The 18,276-nt window shown below is 41.7% G+C and overlaps 1 protein-coding gene and 1 long non-coding RNA gene across 4 annotated transcripts in view; one reads left to right on the forward strand and one right to left on the reverse strand.

The window, feature by feature from the left end:
- Positions 1-6,038: 6,038 nt before the first annotated feature.
- On the reverse strand, positions 6,039-13,511 carry LOC144246019 (uncharacterized). The gene is made up of 3 exons (XR_013339627.1): positions 13,451-13,511; positions 10,848-10,901; positions 6,039-6,258 (listed from the first exon to the last, which is right to left on the reverse strand). It is a non-coding gene; the product is annotated as an uncharacterized LOC144246019 (long non-coding RNA).
- A 1,269-nt stretch (positions 13,512-14,780) lies between these two features.
- The window catches only part of TFAP2B (transcription factor AP-2 beta), a 33,436-nt gene continuing 29,940 nt past the window's right edge, over positions 14,781-18,276 (forward strand). For all 3 annotated transcript variants that reach the window (XM_021527209.3, XM_077782471.1, XM_077782473.1), the window contains exon 1: positions 14,781-14,967. In XM_021527209.3, the coding sequence (XP_021382884.1) occupies positions 14,887-14,967 (81 nt within the window). In that variant the 5' untranslated portion in view covers positions 14,781-14,886. The remainder of the gene's footprint in view (positions 14,968-18,276) is intronic.

Raw genomic sequence — 18,276 nt, forward strand, 5'->3', positions numbered from 1 at the left:
GTGTTTTTATTTTTTTAATATTAATTAATGCATTTAACACAAATATTAATGAACCACTCTATGCCATCATTATGGTCATATAAATTAAGGTGTTATCAAAGCACTGAATCTTTGCCAATTAACAGGCAGTGTGAAGCCGGTAATAAAACTACACAGAAAATTAGGAATGGACAGTAGAGAACATGTTAGTGGAACTGGATGCTCTGTGAATAAACTGCTGGAAGTATGCCAAAATATTATCTCCTTATTTGTCAAATTTGGATCTGAGAAATAAGTGGGAAAACTTTCCCTTGAAAATTGCCTATGATGTGAAAATAAAAATGAAAGATGAGTAAACAGATAAAAATCTTGTAGAATAAGCTATGGACAGGTGTATGAGGAAAACAGCTTAAAAAATATTATTTTTTAATCACATAAAAACTTTGTGTTTCTTCCCCTTTATTCCTATCAATTAAAACAGAAACCAGAAATCCTGTACGGCAAAACCACATTTGAAAACTGCATTAGGGAAAGATATTTGTGGTGACACCTACTGTTTTGAATAAAAAGAATCTTTCATGCCTGATTAACAGTCCAAGTGCACTGTGGCAGCAGAAGAAGCTTTTGTGGGCCCACTCTTTTACTTTTGTAGTAAAATAAAATCAGAGGTACCACTGGCTTTTGACTACTTTTTATTGTTACCATACAATTAGCTTTTAACTCCATTGAATCTGTTTTTCACTGAAACCCTAAACCAAAGTACAGCTTTACCCAGATCTCTAATTTTAGACATAGAAGTCAGGCATAAATTTAGACAGGTTGGTTAGAGCAACTCTACTGACTCTAGAGGAAGCTTAGTTTGATTAAACACCTAACTTTTAAGTAGAAAGGGAAAAACCCCATACTAAATTTACCTTCAGTTAAAACTAAATGAGAAGAACTTCTAATCACCATTAGTTCAGCTCAGGACTGAAACTGGTGCTATTGAAGAAAGAGTTTCAGCAACTTTATCTGTTGTCCATCCTGTCCTCCAGTTTTTCAGGTTCAATTCATTCAGACTGGACAGTCACAGTCAGTTTGCTGGTGTCACAGCCTCTGCTCCAGGCTCTGCACAGTTACTGACCTGCTGAGCTGACTCAAGGTTGCTGTCTTAAGGGGGATAATATTCAGAGCACCTCAAAAATGTCCACTGCATAGACAAGCAAGAATGAGCCTTGGAAGAATATTCCTCATGGAAATCAGCAGGGTCATAGAAAGACTACACCAGTGGGAAACCAAGCAGTCACAGATGAAGTTTTGAATAATTTGGTTTATTGGTTGGTTGGGTTTTTTGTAGTCTTGCTGTTTTTTCTTTCATTAGTGTTTTAAACAGATTATCTCTGGTCCTGAGGCAAACTCCCACATCATGGCCACACCTCTGCAATGAAACTTCAGCTGGAAACCAGACAGGGAATTGAGCCTTAGACTGCTGTAAAGGTGTTTCCACCACATAACCAAGGATGTGGTAAGTTCCCTGACACATGATGTGTTCTGCAAGACACACAGGCAGCAGGATGATCTACGTGCTCTTCCAGCTATTTCAATGAGCAAAACCAATATTTGGGGCAATGAATATATTTCAGTCTTTATTTATTAGTGCAGTTCAGCTCTGTGCATTTTTTTTGTTAATTGCCTGCCAAAACTTAAGCTGCATGTCATTCATTACTCATTCAATTATGATAGAAGATGGATTTTTAACTTTTCAGTCTCAGCTGCTGTTAGTAACTTCTGGGTAGAATTTCTCAGGAGTCTGTAACCCCAGCTGTCATAAGCAGCTTCTTGTCACTTAGCTGCTTCTTTTGAGAGTTGATTATGTTTCACTACATAAAATGTACCTATCAGTTACTTCTGACACCCAGATCATCTTGAACTTAGTGCAGAGTGCAGTAAAGACAGCCTGCCCTCAGGAAGGTCATTAAAAGCTTTCAATAAAATATCTGCACATAATTCAGATCAGACAAATGTGCCACAGCAACTATCAACAAGGACCATGTGGGAAGACAGACAAAAATTAAGCCAAAGCCAGAAGTCAATCACAAATTAGCTTTCAGAGTAAGGTACATTCTTCATTTCATAATGTTGAAACAAGTGTTACAGAATTATGATGTGCATCTCCTGCAGCTCCTGTGTTATATCTGTCAGTCCCATATTTCAGAGAGTCTTGTCAGGATCAGAGGAAACCTTAGAGAGGTGAGAGTTCCCAGCCTCCAACTGAAAGGCTGCATTGGCTCTAGCGGCTGAATGACCCCAGGATCAAAGTAAAAGTCACACCTTGTAGACAAATGAGCAGCTATATTATTAAATTATAGCAATGTCAATGAAGATGATCTATGTAAAATATTATATTAATAATAATAATAATAATAATAATAATTATTATTATTATTATTATTATTATTATTATTATTATTATTATTGCAGTCTGTTTATATCCCAAAATGGTAAAGCTTTCTTCTAATGTTAGCAGCACTCTAATAATTCTTGGGATGACAAATAAAAGTCTGATCCACTGAATAATATTTAAAGATTATTAGATAAATTGTGTCTATTATTTACCAAGGAGAACAATGTCCTCTAAATAACAGTTCAAAGAGAACCTCCTAGTTTCCTCCTTTCACCTAGTTACAGAATAGCCCTAAAGAGTGATAATTCGTTTTATTTTCCAATATCACACTACATCCTTGATTTCTGGTACTCAGGTACCTTGGGGCTATCTTAATGACCCTGTTCAGCCTTTACTTGAGTCAATAACAAAATCCCCATGGACTTCAATAGGGCCAGGATTAATTCCAAAGAGCTCTGTTTATTAGCAATATTTTTTCCCCGTATTCTATGGCACTTCTTTTATTCCTCACAAAAGCAATACAGTATGGCTTCTCCCCTTCAAATGAGGTGGTTGCATCCAGACTTCACAAGAGGAAAGATCTCTGATATGTGCTACCCCTTTTTCCTCATGCCTGGGAGACTGTTAGCTAATCCAAGCCAAAACTTTTCCAGGAGCTCTTCTAGCATTAGAAGAGTATGAGAGATCAGTAGAGATGGCAGAGCAATGCTCAAGCTATTTGCTGTTTTATTATTCCTTCATGACTCCCCAAAATTCTCATTCTCAAAAACAACAATGACAACACAGTGGATTCTCTTTAGTCCCTGAAATCCAGGTGCCTGTTCCCAAACATCTCCTGCCCCACCAAAAACCTACCACCAGAGTGTGTGTCCACTCAGAGCTGAGCAGCACACAGCCTGCTTCAGGGAGGAACACACACGAGCCCAGATATAATTACTGGTCTGATTTCAATGTATATTTTCTGTATATACTTAGAAGTGTGTGTTATCCACACAAGGATATTGTTCCCTGCATCCCAGTTTCTGCTCTGCAGAGAATCTGTCAGATCATTATAAGCAATTGTTCTGATTTCCATGTTGAGGGGACAATGTGGCACAAGGAGTGGAAATGTTTTGGTGTTCTTCCATCTAACGCATGGGTTTTTTTCCTATGCTCCATCTGAAATCATGGAAAGCCACTATTTCCAGGTTTGTGAACTTTCAAGAATGAGAAAAAAAAAGGAGAGGGGAGATTTTAATAGCAGGGATCAGTCCAGAGAAATAATCCAGCCAGAGCAGCAGGCCCTGTAACCTCTCACAGCAATTATTAACTAGTGCCTTGAAAGAAGAAAACAAATGCTATGGATAAAAACAAAGGAATAATTTCATCTGCATTTGCACAATATCTTACAATATGACAACTTGGGGAGCTTTCAAAGAAATGATCAGCTCTCTGGAAAATAAATATTTATATTTTTATAACTTGGTGAAACATAGAAGCTAATTTGTGGCTAAAATTTTCAAATTATGAACAGAAAAATACATTTAATTAGATACTTAACAGTCTAGCATCATTTCTGTTCCCACTAATGAATTATCTGACTAAGGACTCAATTAATAAAAAAAAATTAAAGGATGATAATGTAATTAACACTAATCAATATTGGTTTACAGAAAATAAATGCTGTCAAATAAACTTGTTTTTCTTCCTTTTAATGAGATGACAAATTTGATCAAGTTCTAGAGCACATTTAACTTGCAACCACAAGGATGTTGGTTACAAATATAATAATCCATCAAAATGCTAAGTGCCATAAATGGATATAAATCTATCTATTTGATCCAGAAGTGGATGAAAAATAGAGAATAATGATTAAGCACATGAACTCCTAAAAGTTTCAGGTTTCAGTTCCTGCCCTGACAATAGTTTATATTCTCATTGGAGAATAGATAATATCATTGATGATAATGTTTATAATTTAACTGAGATATTACAAAAAAAAAAAAAAAAAAAACTGGTTAAGGGGAAAAATGTATCATTATCTGGATTTTTCAACAAGCTGGATGTCAGTAATCAACTTATTAAAAGATGAAAAAGGAATTTCTACACCTTAGAAGAAAATATGTAATTTTTTTCCCTATGAAATGGTGGAGTCTGCTCTGGAAATCAGCATCTCTGAAAGGGAGTTTTTGGTTGTAGGGGATGATCCACCAAGCATGAGCTTGAACTCGAGGGCAGAAGGCCAAGTGTCTTGTGTCTGACTAAACAAAGGGATATAATGTACTTATCCATAAAGGTCATGCTGCATCTGTCACAGGTATGAAGCAACAGCACATGGACTGTGAAGCTCCTTTCTGACACGTCCCTTTCATAAAGCTGCTGGTGAGCTGAATAAAGTGATGTGGCATCCCTAGTGTCACCAAAACATTGTCTGAATCTTTACAGAAAATACCTGGGCTCCTGGTGAACACCTAGTTGGATGTGAACCAGCAGTGTGTCCTTCACACCCAGGTGGAAAAGGGGTCCTGGGCTGCACTGGAGGTGTTGGGAGCAGCTGGGAGGGTCCAGCTCAAGGCTGTTGTCATGATCCACTTATAGCGGGGTGTTGTAATGGTTTGTTAGCTGATCCCAAAGTGCAAAAGACAAACAGCAGGGGACTTTCAGTTAAATCACAACAAATGCACCTTTATTAGGGGCCAAAAACAATATATGTGATAGTGGGGTCAGAAAAGAAATAAAAAGGAGTGAGAGAGAGAGAGAGAGAGAGAGAGAGAGAAGGGGGGATGGGAATAGCTACCAACACAGGCAGGGTCCTCACTGGTCCGGATGATGGTCTTGTTGTGCTGGGGAGAATCTCCAAAATCCTACCTAACCCAGGGGTCCAGTTATAGTCCACAGAGGGAAAAGGGGGGAACAGGCAGAACAATGAGAGTCTATTGAAATTCCTATGGGGGGAACAGGTGTATCTACAGAAAATCATCCAGGCTGAACAAACACAGTGAAGAATAAGTCCATTGAAGTTACTGGAGAAGAACAGGTCATGTCATCCTCCCCCCACTCTTTGTGGTAGGGGTCTCAGTCTCAGTCCTTGGGGAGAGGGTTCTTGATCTCTGTCTGTCACAGTGGTAGCAAGGCAGATGAGGGGTCTTCAGTGAGAGACCACCAGAGTCACCCCAACAGTTCATTCGGCTTAAAGGTGGAGAGTGAAGCAGGAATTGCAGCAGGCCGCTCCGTGCTGGGTCCGCGCTGGGTCTTCACCAAGTCCTTGCCAACTCCTTGCCAACTTCTTGCCGGGCCTCGTTGGGACAGCCAGCATAACGGTGCAGCGGCTGCAGCTGCACTGTTGCCTTCTCCAAGCCGGATCTGCAGTGGGGGAAGGGAGTTCCTGCTCATGGCAATTGGCAGGCAAATGAGTGAGGGTCTTCAGACGGCCTCTTACAGCTGCTCAGTGCCAGAGGGGCAGGCACAGACTGCAGAGAGTCCAACCAAGGACCCCTGAGGTGATTCAGATTCTGGAGCATCGCTCATGGAGGAAGGCTGAGAAAGATGTGACAGGTTAGCCTTAAGAAGAGAAGGCTCAAGGGGGATTTTATCCATGGACCTAAATCCCTGAAGGGAGAATGCAAAGAGAGCAGAGCCAGGCTCCTCTGAGTGGTGTCCACTGAAAGGACCAGAAGTCAAGTGCACTCGCTGATCCACAGGAAATTCCTCTAAACAGCAGAAAACACATTTTTATGGTGAAGGTGGCTCAGCACTGTCACAGGTTGCCCAGGAAGGTTGTGGACTTCCCTCCCTGGAGCTTTTAGAAGTCATCTAGATGTGGTCCTGGACACAAGGGCTGGGTGGCCCTGCTTGAGCAGGGGGAATGAACCAGCTGGCCTCCAGAGGTCCCTTCCAACTTCAACCATTTTGTGACTCTGTGAAGTAGAAGAGAATCTATCATATAATGAAAGACAAAGCAAGCTTAATTTATTCATCTTTACAGCAAGGTGATACAGGGAACTAACTGCAAGGGTTAACAGATGCACCCTATCAAAAGATTTTATTGTTCAAGGATTCAGTTTCAATAAAACCCTGAATGGAAAACTGATTTATATCTTTATCAGATGTAGTGATCAAGAAAGGAATAATTTATTAAGTTAGACAAAGATTTTATGTCCATGGCCTTAAAGAGTAAAGCCAAGACAGTGTTATTATCAGTGCTTCTGCAGGAACACTGTGGCTCATCCAACAGTTTGTTCCATGCAGATTTTCTGGCCTGTGTTCTGCATGAGTTACATTAACTGAGCCTTTGCAGCTTTTGTTTCCACAAAGCTGTGATCATCCCATGGTTCCTGGTCTATTCGTGTGTCTATTTTCATGACTTGCACAAAATAGATTTGCTGCTCTACTTTAGACTAATTCCATCTCCAGAGGATACACAAATGGAATCCCCTAGGGAATGAGAGAAGCTGACCATACAGCACCACCCCTCATTTTCCCAAGAGATCCTACATGGCATAAGGAATGTTGACATCATAGGGAATTTTGCTGGATGTTGTTCTTGGTGCTGAAACATTGATCCCTTTTAATTTTTGTCAGCCAGGCATCTTCCTCATGTTCCTGCCTCTGGGATGTGATCAGGTTGGTTTTGATTAATTGGTGTTCAAGGCCAGCTTGGTCAGGGCTTGGAGCAACCTGCAGTGGTGGAAGGTGCTCCTGCCCATGGTAGGGGGCTGGAATGAGATGGGGTTTAAGGTCCCTCCCAACCCAAACTATTCTGGGATTCTATCATTCTATAAATGATGATTAACAATAAACAAGGTAATTCAAAATGGAGTTTCAGTAAAGAAAGTGCTGTAGACAAGGTCATGCACACAGAAGGAATCCAAGCAGGGCTGGGAAAGGGAAGCATTCTCCTCAATTCCAGTCCCCCCCTCACTACACTGGTTAAGGTCCCTTTGTTTATACCCCAAATGCTTTTAAGTGTATTTCTGGTTTATGTTTTCCCTGAAGTTTTACAGATTCATCATTAACTTATAATCCACACTAGTTACAAGAGGGGTTTGATTAAAAAAAACAAAGACTGAAACAAGGTTTGTCATTCAGGGAACTCTGATACTGCTCTTGTGATGCCAGCATGCAAGAAAACTCAGGGCAAAGCCCCTGTAAAAAAGTGGGCCCCAAAAATAATAAGTGATTAACTTGTTGGTGAAAAAATTGACCATGATGAACCTTAATAAAAAATACCAATGTTGTCAAAAGGGATGAACAATTCTGAGAGACATTTTTTTTAAGGAGCATTGTCATTACATCTTTAGGAAAGTACTCTGAAACTCCATAAACAAATCTGTTTATCAAAGTGGAGATTTTCCTATTTTTTGCACTGTGCTCTTCTGGTAGCCAAATCAAATCATTAGATATTCATTTCAAAACTAGGAGCTAAAATTTGAATTTTCAAATTTCTCATTTTGGTAGTGGAGAACAAAATGTTTAATTTCAGAACTGTTAAAAATTATTCATTTACACTTGCTCATTCTTATGCCTGTTAGGCAGGAGAGATTGACTTTTATTGTGCTTCTGCATTTATAATGTGAAAGCAATGATATACAATTACCTTAGGAATACAACTCTAAATTACATTTTTATTTTAATATTAATATCATGTTCTATAAGTAGAATTAATATTTCATGGGAAGCAGTGAGGATGCAGTTAACCTAAATTAAACAAATTTGTGCCTAATTTTTTAGGTTATATCTGAATTATTTGCCATGACTTAACTAGCGCAGAGTAGTTTATACCAATATTAATAAGCTATAGGTGGCTGAATGGGCTCTAAATCAAAGTGAACATATTGACTCAGACTCCTGGGAACAGTGTCTGCTCTTTGCTCCCCTCCAACTTTGCCTGGAAGCTGCCTGAAATTTCTGATATGAGCCAAAACCATGTCAGGATCCTGTGAACTTCTGGGGAATAGGAAAATTGAGTAATGAGAAATGTTCCTTGTTAGATGGACAGAAAGGGAAGGGAAGGGAAGGGAAGGGAAGGGAAGGGAAGGGAAGGGAAGGGAAGGGAAGGGAAGGGAAGGGAAGGGAAGGGAAGGGAAGGGAAGGGAAGGGAAGGGAAGGGAAGGGAAGGGAAGGGAAGGGAAGGGAAGGGAAGGGAAGGGAAGGGAAGGGAAGGGAAGGGAAGGGAAGGGACCTAAACCCCCCTCTATTACTTGGGCTACAGTCTCTGGAAGCCACAATGTATGAACAAACTGAATCCAGGGAATAGTGTAACTCCAGATAGATTATGAGCAATTTTAGGAGCCTGAAATGCATTTCCCCTATAGATGCAGTTTGCTGACTTTGCTATGTCCTCTTTCATGTACTCAGAATTTTTTCTCTCCCTAAAGCATTGCCTGTGGTCATATTTTCTGAGTGCCTACTGCAAGAAAGCAAGTTAAGAGAGTAGAAAAATTAAAAAGCAAGTGGGCTGGGAGTGATACTGGAGGAAAAAGTTATATTCTCAAAACAGATAATAGGCCAGGTCTTAATTTTTCTTTTCTCCCCTTAAAACTGATTAACTCTCTCCTGTCATGAAACTTAAATATATAATTTGCTTTATTGCTTACATCTTTAAATGGAAAAAGTATGTTTCCTCATGTGAATATAATTTAAATATTTTTTTTGCTAAATCACATATAAATATTTTTAGCCACATAAATATAGCTGAACAAAATTAAACTAATAAAAATGGAATTGCTTAACTTCCTGATATTTTAAAAATTTACTAAAACGAAGACCTCATTTTAATGGGTGCAGTTTGCCCATTCTTGATATTGTGACTAAATTTAGTTATAGGGGGGTTGTTTGGCAATGGGAAAAAATAGAGAAATTAAAAGGATATGTTTTATTCAGATACAACAGCTGATTTCAGTGATGGTCCATATCCCAGCTGAGAAAAATTAAAGATAATCTGGTATGACTGATTTCAAATTTTCAAGGAGACAAGTTCAGCAACTTTTCAGTGTGTTTTGTTTGGCTTCTAGGAGGAAGAAGGTTTAGAAAGGATTAATTCACTCTCAAAAGGTGGATGTGGAGACAAAGGATAATCATGCAGCAGTGAGAGCAGCTCTTAAGAGTTCCCAACCTCCCTTTTGTGTTCCAAGGGATAAATCATCCACAATGTCTTCAGTTTAATGCCCTATCAGCTAACTCCTGCTTTTCCTGTCAGTCATGGAATGTTGTGAAGTTGGCACTCAATATTCAAAGAGGTTTTGGTCCTAAGACAAGGAAACATGAGGCAACAGCATGGGCAATCCAAGCTCAGCTGGTGGGGCAGTGCAACCTGAGCAGGGCTTTGAGGTCCCTGTCTTAGGGAGCCAAGCACTTCTGAAGTTCACTCAGCCTGAGCTGAGTATTTACATCAGATCAAAACAAATATTAAAGGATAGTGGAATAAGGAAAAAAGGCCTGAAATGTTCTTCATTCTTAACTCGGGAGATCTGATTGCTGTTTCAGCTCCAGAGGGTTTGGGGTCTGTGGAGCTGTTCTGAAGAGAGGATGCCAAAGCAAAACCCCCAGGCAGTACAGAGGGATAAAACACACAGATTCCAAACAAAATTAATCTTGGGTGCAAAAGTTCTCTTCAGTATAGTAATGCCACAAACTCTTGAAGGGGCTCCATTTTCCAAAGAGTCCAGAGGCTGTGTGAGGTTTGGTCTGGGACAAACTGGACCTGACCCATCACCAGCTAGGGTTCCTGACATCCAAAATTGGTTGCTAAATGGATATCAGAGAAAAGTGAGTGACATTTGAGCTAATTTTTTATCACAATTAGACAAAATTAGCATCTTCAGTTTTTGTCTCCTCACTAAAAAAAAGGTGCTGGAATGGGTCCAGAGTAGGGAAATGAAGGTGGTGAAGGATGTAGAGAACCTGTCTTGTTCTGAGGGACCTGGGGGTGGCAAGCAGTTTGGACCTGTCCATAAGAGTTCAACACATGTGGCTGAGCTTTCCTTCCTCGTAAAAAGCTGCTCAAGGTATCTTTCTTGCTGCTGGGTTTAGTGATGCCCCTTCTTGAAGAAAGCACTGGTAGGTTCAAGAAAATGTAAAATAATGGGAATAGCATTTTTGGCAGGGCCTATAATGACAGCGTAAGAGTTTTAAACTGAAAACAAGACAGATTTTGACTAGATATAGCGAAGGAGTTTTTCAATGAGGATGGTAAAACACTGGCACAGGTTACCCAGAGAGGTGATGGATGCCTCATTTTTGGAAACGTTCAAGGCCAGGTTGGACAGGGCTGGGAGTGACCTGACATAGGTGAAGATGTCCCTGCTCAAGGCAGAGGGTTGGACTAGACACCCTTTAAAGTTTCTCTCCAACCCAAATTATTCTATCATCCCACAATGGTGTGAATCTCTGTTATGTCTGGAGATATAGTAGAAAACACAGATTTAATAGCAAACATTATGGAAAGATGGATTTTTAAGAGAAGATTCTTGGTATTATTCACAAAGAGAAGGTATAAAGTGCTCACCGAATAAATTATTTTGTAAATCCATTAGTAGGCTGGCAGTAAATTTCAAGACACCTGCAATGCAAAATAAAAGTTTAAAAATTAAAAATAAGCTTTTTAATAAAAAGGACTGTTTTCTGAAATGAATGCAAGAACACACAGAAGAAAAATGCTGGTTTGGAGGAAAAGGTACCAAACACATTTAAAATTCTTGGATTTTACCAGAACTCGGAAATCTGTCTTTCCATGAGCTCAGCGAGCAGCAGAGGGCGCTGGGATAAACGGATTTCTTTTAAACTCCAGCCCACAATACGGATTTTCTGGGAGTTGAATACTGAGAGAGATAGACTTTTATTTATAGAGATCCAAGATAGATTTAAAAGGCAGAACAGGATTTAAAGCCCATTTCTGAAACAGGGCCTTGATTAGGAGCAGAAAGAATTAAAAAAAAAAAAAAATTCTGGAAAAACCATAGTAGATAAAGGTAGCATAACCTATTGAATTAAAATTAATTTTTTAAGAGTAGATATCTTGTTATTGTGGCTTGTCTCCCTCCCAGGGCTATTAACAGATATTTCATTGGGATAATTAGGATATTCAACCTAGTCTGTATTCCCACTATTCTATAGTGAGTAATACACAGGGAATTGAACATGGAGTACAGAAGATTTATTCTGATTTTAAGGTAGACATTGAAACACTGAGCGGCCTGTTAATCAAAAATCAATGTAAATAAGAACCTGCAACTTTATCCTTAAGGAAGAAAGATTTGTACCAGCATAATTTCTAGCAGAGGAAATATTTGGGTGTTTGTAATTCCCAAATATGGACTTGGACCTCTTGGAGCAAGTACGGAGTAGAACACGAAGATGCTATGAGGATTGGAGCAGCCAGGCTGAGAGGAGGCTCCAGGGAGAACTTAAAGCTCCTTAAAGCCCCTTCCAGTGCCTCAAGGAGCTCCAGAAGAGATGGAAAGGGACTTTGGATAAGGGCCTGGAGGGACAGAACAAGGGAGAATGGCTTTAAACTGAAAGAGGGGAGAATTAAAATGGATATTGAGAAAAAATTCTTTCCTGTGAGGGTGGGGAGGCCCTGACACAGAGAAGCTGCGGCTGCCCCTGGATCCCTGGAAGTGCCCAGGAGCAGGCTGGACGGGGCTGGGACAAGGTGGGATAGTGGGAGGTGGTCCTGCCCGTGGCAGGGGCTGGAACGGGACGCTCTTTCAGCTCCGGTCCGTTCCGAGCCGCTCCGCTCCCCATCAGAGGGCGCCGCTGCCCCGCGCACCGCGCTCCGCGCTCCGCGCCCGCGGGCGCCGGCGGAGCGGGGCTTCCTCCGCCCTGGGCACGGCCGCCTGGAACCACATCCTTAACAACAACAGCAAATTATCGCATATTCCTTTGCGTCGCAGCTGCCAGGCTGAGGCTGCAGCGCCCAGCTCACCGCGGGGAAAAGAAAAAAAAAAAAAAAAAAAAAAAAAAAAAAAAAAACCCAAACGGTGTTTTCCTTAGAAAAGATTGGAAAAGCACGACACAAACTGCCGGGAAACGACTGGTTTCCCACACCCCCCCCCCTCTTTTTTTTTTTCTTTTTTTTTTTTACTTTTGAAAGTATGGGTTGTAGCGGTCAGCTTTGGGTATGTGCGTCGCCTTTTGGACGCAGGTTCACTGCACGTTTGAGGGATAAATGGGTGCAAGTGTTGCTGAGTGGAATCGCTGAATTGAACTGGAGGCAGCTGCGGGGGTGGGGGTGCAAAACACGCACAAAAATAAAATGCGAAGAACCTTACTTTTCCGAATGAGCGCTTGTTCGTTTGTCATGTTTTGCAAATGTAAGCCAAATGTAATAAAAGTGGGGGTTAAAAGTCAGAATATACTGTCTATACCAATATGTTAGCAAGGAGACAGTGGACGTCAAGTCTATTTTAGAGCCTCCTTTTTTTCACTCCCCTCCTCTCCCCTCCCCCAGCTCGCAGAACGTATTTAATTCAGGGTGCCACAGAATTGTGAAGCATTAGCCGTCACGAAGCTCATTCACTCTGCCCTGTGCCAGCCTTCATGACTCAAAGACTTCCACAGAAGTGATGGCAAACTGTCCCTTTATGAGCTTGGTATTTTTCTAAGAGGGTCATTCAGATCTATAGGTGCGTAAGGGTGGCTGCGTAAGTATCTCCGCACATCCCCATGAAAACATCCTTTCTCCTTTTTCAGCATTTTTTACCCTATTGCCTCAGTTGAAATGATCAGTCCAACCCACTGTGCCCTTTTTCTGCTCCTCCCCAGTGCAGCACTGGCTGTGCTGAGAACAAAACCTCGTATCTGCTTTAATAACTTCTAGCAAGACCATTGTCCAGCTCCTGCTGTAATATCTGGCCAAAATTTGCCTCTTGCCTTTTGTAGGTTGAGATTTTAGGAGAAGATGCACACTGAAAAATGGGGAGGGGTGGCAGCAGGGTGGTGTAGAGGCTGAGGGAGAAATGGATGAATTTATACTTTCTGCCTTAATTTGCGGCCAAAGCGAACAGAAAAAGTAAAGCCCACCCTTCCCACCAACCAACCACACACCAGCAAATGTGTCTCCTGATGAAGTTCTCGTTTCCGAGATTATATATATAAAAGCATCTTTACCTGTAGGACCTTTGAAAGTACAAAGGACACTGTGCACTTTCCCATAGGATCCCGTGCAGAATAAAAAAGATTTGCAGGAGCCTTATAGGTAGAGCTTGAAATTTCCAGAGACAGGACCTTGAATTTAGAAACACCTTCTTCTCTCTGTCTCTCTGCCTCTGTGCCTCATTTTTTTTTCCCCATCTTTTTTCCCCTCCTGGTGCACCAGCTCGATTGTTTCCTTTCAAAGGCAGAGATGGGCTCTGCTGCCTGTGTCGGCTCTTTGCCGCGCAACGTGTTAAAAAAAAAAAAAAAAAAAAAAAAAAAAACAACGGACAATGCGAAGGAAGGTTTGCCTGGGGAGGAAAAAAAAATAAAGGTTAAAACTGGTCTAACTCCTCCTCTCCCATTCCAAACCGAGGGCTACCCGGGAAATGTTTTCTGAAAGTAATAAACGCTATTCAAATGTGTGCACAGAAGGGTTTGCAAAACTCCTATTTTTTCCCCTTTATTTTTCCCCATATAAAGTATTTCTAAGTTATAAAATATACAGTCCAAGCCTGAAGTCTAAGGCTTTCCAGTGGAAATCATTGATCTAAATTTGCTCCTTTTAGATTTGCTTGAATGTGCTTTGATGAGACGCTGTTTTGGTGTTTAACTGCATATGAGGATAATTTCTGGACATGTAAATAAAAGCATCTTGCATGTGGGGAAAAGCATCATATCTTGTTGTAAATGATTAATCACTTAACGTAGAGGCAACTTATCCTTTATTTTATCAAGGGAGGATTGAAAAATATTAATTTTATTTCATCTATCTATGTACCTATCTACCTATCTATCGATACATCCATCCAACCATCTACTAAAATAGAAGATATATGCACTAAATAATGTGTGCATTTAACCCCTCTATACCAACATATATATGTGTAAATGTATAACTGGATTCACATATATGCATTTAAATACACTCCTATATAAACTAACCAGGTTTGCGTGCACATGTGCATATGTAACATGCAGTCTCCATGTGCCTACATGTGGAAGAATATATATAATTTACATATCTAAATGTGGCAACTAATATGTCTATACATGGGGAAAAGTTGCCTGTTCAGAGATGTACGTGTGTATGGGTGCCTGTATGAGTAAATCTGTGATCGTGCAGCTCTGTATATGTATATATTTTATATGCCTGCATATAAGTCTCTATATGTGTGTATATGTCTATATCTAGTCACATATATGTCCGTAGCTATATGTAACTATGTAACAGATAATGTTTTTTACTATCCGATTGAGGTAGGCTTCTGCAGCCTATTGTTTCAGACAACAGATATAAGTTGCGATGGAAGAGGAACGTCGGATTTGGTGTCTGTCCCCCATTTCCAATTATAGATGGATCATTACAGACAGAGAAGTACTGAGAATCCAGACATCTGCTCTTCACATGAATGCACTCACCTCCTAGAGAACAGCCTGCCATCATGCTCTGGAAACTGGTTGAAAATGTCAAGTATGAAGATATCTATGAGGTGAGTATATAATATGCATATGAGTAAGAGAGTATATGTATATTTAAATATACATCTAGCATATAGATACAGGCATGGCTATATAATGCATATATAGCTCTGCATATGCATCCAGGCAGAAATAGAGACATATACCAGCATACACGAATATAGAGATGGGAAACAGAGAGTAAATGCTTAAATGCTTATTTATTTGCATATTTGTATTCAGCATGACAAGTCCTAAACTTTTTTTTTTTTTTTTCATGGAAAAGCTGTTTGATGCGATTTAAAACATCAAAGAAATGATCTGGGGATTGGAATGAGGCAACTTAAAGGCAAGAGTTTGATTGTTTAGATCTCCAATTATATATAATTCGATTAAATATGGACAAATGTTGAGGAAAATTTTTAAAAGAGAGAAAAAACAGAAAAGAAACACAATCCGGTATTCAGGGACTGGATGCATTTCTTTCTTTTATTTTTTATTTTGCAATTCCATGCTCAGATCAACCCGAATATGGATTTTTTATTATTATTATTGTTTTTTCTTGTTTTCACAACCGGATAAGTTTTTTTACGATTTTTTAATACCTCTACACCAACAGATAAGATGTGCATGTGTACATATACTGGCATTAATTAAGCGGCACATACATTCTTGTGCGTGTGTGAGTTCACACACCCGAACCGATCCAGTCAGAGGCAGCTTCGCATAGTCCGCGGACACGAAAAGTTGTGAGCTTTATCCAGACCTTATTTTCGAGGTCAAAAAGCAAACCAAAGGGGGAGAAAAAAAATCACAGCTCAAACACTGCGAAACCTTTCTTAATTTTGCACGGTTTCCTGAGCCGGATCTTTCCCAAACGGGCTCTGCGAATTTATTCCCTGTAAGTGAAACCGGCGTGCGGGATTTTCTCAGAAACGAGGGGAGGAAAAAAAAAAGAAAAGAAAAAACCTGAAATGATGAGTGAGGATGGCGCTCTACAAAATAATATTTTTTTTCTATTGTTTTTATTTTTCAATTGAGTGGGAGGCGTTTGCGCGGCGATCATGGGGGAGATTTTCAGAAGGGCGCAATCCGCGGGAGCTGCTCCGAGGGGAGGCGGCCGGGCAGGGACCAGGGACCGGGAAGGGGCCGGGACAAGGAAGGGACCGGGGACAGGACCAGGGCTGGGGATGGACTGGGCGCTGAGCAGGGACCGGGGACCGAGCAGGGGCTGGTCAGGGACGTGGCAGGGTCTAGGAGTGGGCTGGGGATTGAGCAGCGACGGGGCAGGGAGCGGGGACTGAGCAGAGCCGGGAAAGGACTGAGCACTGAGCAGGGACCGGAGACAGGGCAGGGACTGAAACCGGGCAGGAGCCGGGGGGGACCGGGCAAGGACCGCGTACCGGGGAGAGAAGGGATACCGAGCGAGGGGCTGGCTGCTGGGCAGGGCCCGGGGGTCGGGCAGGGGCTGGGTACGGGGAAGCGGACGGGCAGGAGCCGGGCAGGGCTGCGGATCGGGAAGCGGCCGGAGCCGCCGGGGAAGCGCCGTCGGGGCCGCCCCGTCCCCAGCCCCGCCGCGCCTCCCGCACCCTGCCCTGCGGGAGCGCCCTGGCACTTACAGAGGGAAAACTGCCGGGAAAAGCGCAGGAAGAAACCGAGAGAAGGTCCAGCTCCGGCTGCTGCCGGCCGGAGAAAGGACGGGATGGAGGGAAGCGGGGAGGGGACCCGCCGGCCGCACGGGAGAAATGTCTCCACTGCCAAAAGCTGTCGTCAGGCTGATTATCATCGGCAAAAGCCAGCGTTTGCAGAAGGAGCAGAGAATGAGCGCACACACGTGTGTGTGTGTGTGTGTGTGTGCGTGTGTGTGTGTGTGTGTGTGTGCGTGTCCCCGCGTGTCCCCAGCCCGCTAAGCCCTCGCTGCTTTTCCCTCCCCATCTCCCGGCACAGCCCGGCCATTGTCTCTGCCCGCAGCAGCAGGCGACAAAACATCTCCCGTCCCTGCTGCCGAGGGATGAGGGCTTTTTTTCCACCCTGCTTTCGATGGGGGGTTTTAAGGCGCTGTGGATTTACGGACACCCACGTTTGCAGATTGCCGTGGGAGACAAGAGTTGGGGGAGCGGCTGGGTGGGATTTGGCTGCGGGCAGGGTCTATCCTAACTTGGGGATGCGCTTCAGGGCATTTTGTAACGTGTAGCCTCGCCAAAAAAAGAAAAAAAAATTTTTTTTTTTTTTTAAGAGCTGAAACCCTCTAGATTTACGTTTAAAAATATTTTTCTCTCTTCTTTCCGATTTATAATTAACAGCACCATAGTAGAGGCGTCTCAGCCACTTAAACTGAATCTGTTCTTAAAACAAAAGTGTGTGTGTGTGCGTGTGCGTGCAGGGGGGGCAGCTCTGGGAAGTGTGAGTCTATTTAGGAAGGAACGTAAGTTGAACTTTAACAGAAATGGCAGACAGTCCAGTTGAACGGGTTCCTGCAACATCAAAAAGGTTTTATATCGCCCCTGGCTTTGCCTCAAAACTATAAATTTACTATCCTATAAAATTTGCTCCATGCATTTTACTTTTGGGTGGAAATCGGGAGATATTTAGACGTTTTGGGCTTTTTTTTTCATATCGGGCGGTAGAAAGATGATTCAGACAAAAATAACAAAAAAACAAACAAAAAAAAAAAAGTGGAGCCAAACAATGCAGATTCAAGTATTTATTTGGCTATTGAGAATAAATACGATCTGTAACACGCACGAGAAAGACTTAATCTTCACTGTAAATAGACATATGTTATAGTGACTGCACGTTTCTTCTTCTATTCCTTTAAAAATAATTTTTTTAAAGCCTCTTTTTTCTTAATTATTTGCTTAAAATCCCCAAGAACAAAAGCACCAAAGGCAATCAATTCCTCGCATCAGGAATGTAAAATTAGATGTATATTAAAACGGAAAAGAAATATACTTCTTCTTCTTCTTTTTCTTCTTCTTCTTCTTTCTTCTTCTTCTTCGCCTCAAGAATTGCTTCATCTCGCTTCCTTGCTCCATCTCAGCAGTGTCTACTTTCCACATCTTCCTCCGCTCGAGTTAATTGAAGTTCTGCCTCTTCCTCGCTAAACTTTTTCCCCCCTCTCCCTCTCCCCAAACTCTGCCTCTGCCAGCCCCCCTCGTCTGATTACATCTAGTAATTCTCCACTGAATGAACGTCATTTACAATAGTAGGGGAGCTCTCGAGCTGGCTGCCAGCTTCACGCTCCATTTGGTCCTGCATTCTCCCTTTAAAGTAGTCGTGTAATATTAATAGTCATGAATATCAATTATTATGAGGCGGTGTAGAGAAGGAAAGGGAGGAAG

This window comes from Lonchura striata, chromosome 3, assembly GCF_046129695.1.
Source record: "Lonchura striata isolate bLonStr1 chromosome 3, bLonStr1.mat, whole genome shotgun sequence".
Taxonomy (NCBI): Eukaryota; Metazoa; Chordata; class Aves; order Passeriformes; family Estrildidae; genus Lonchura; species Lonchura striata.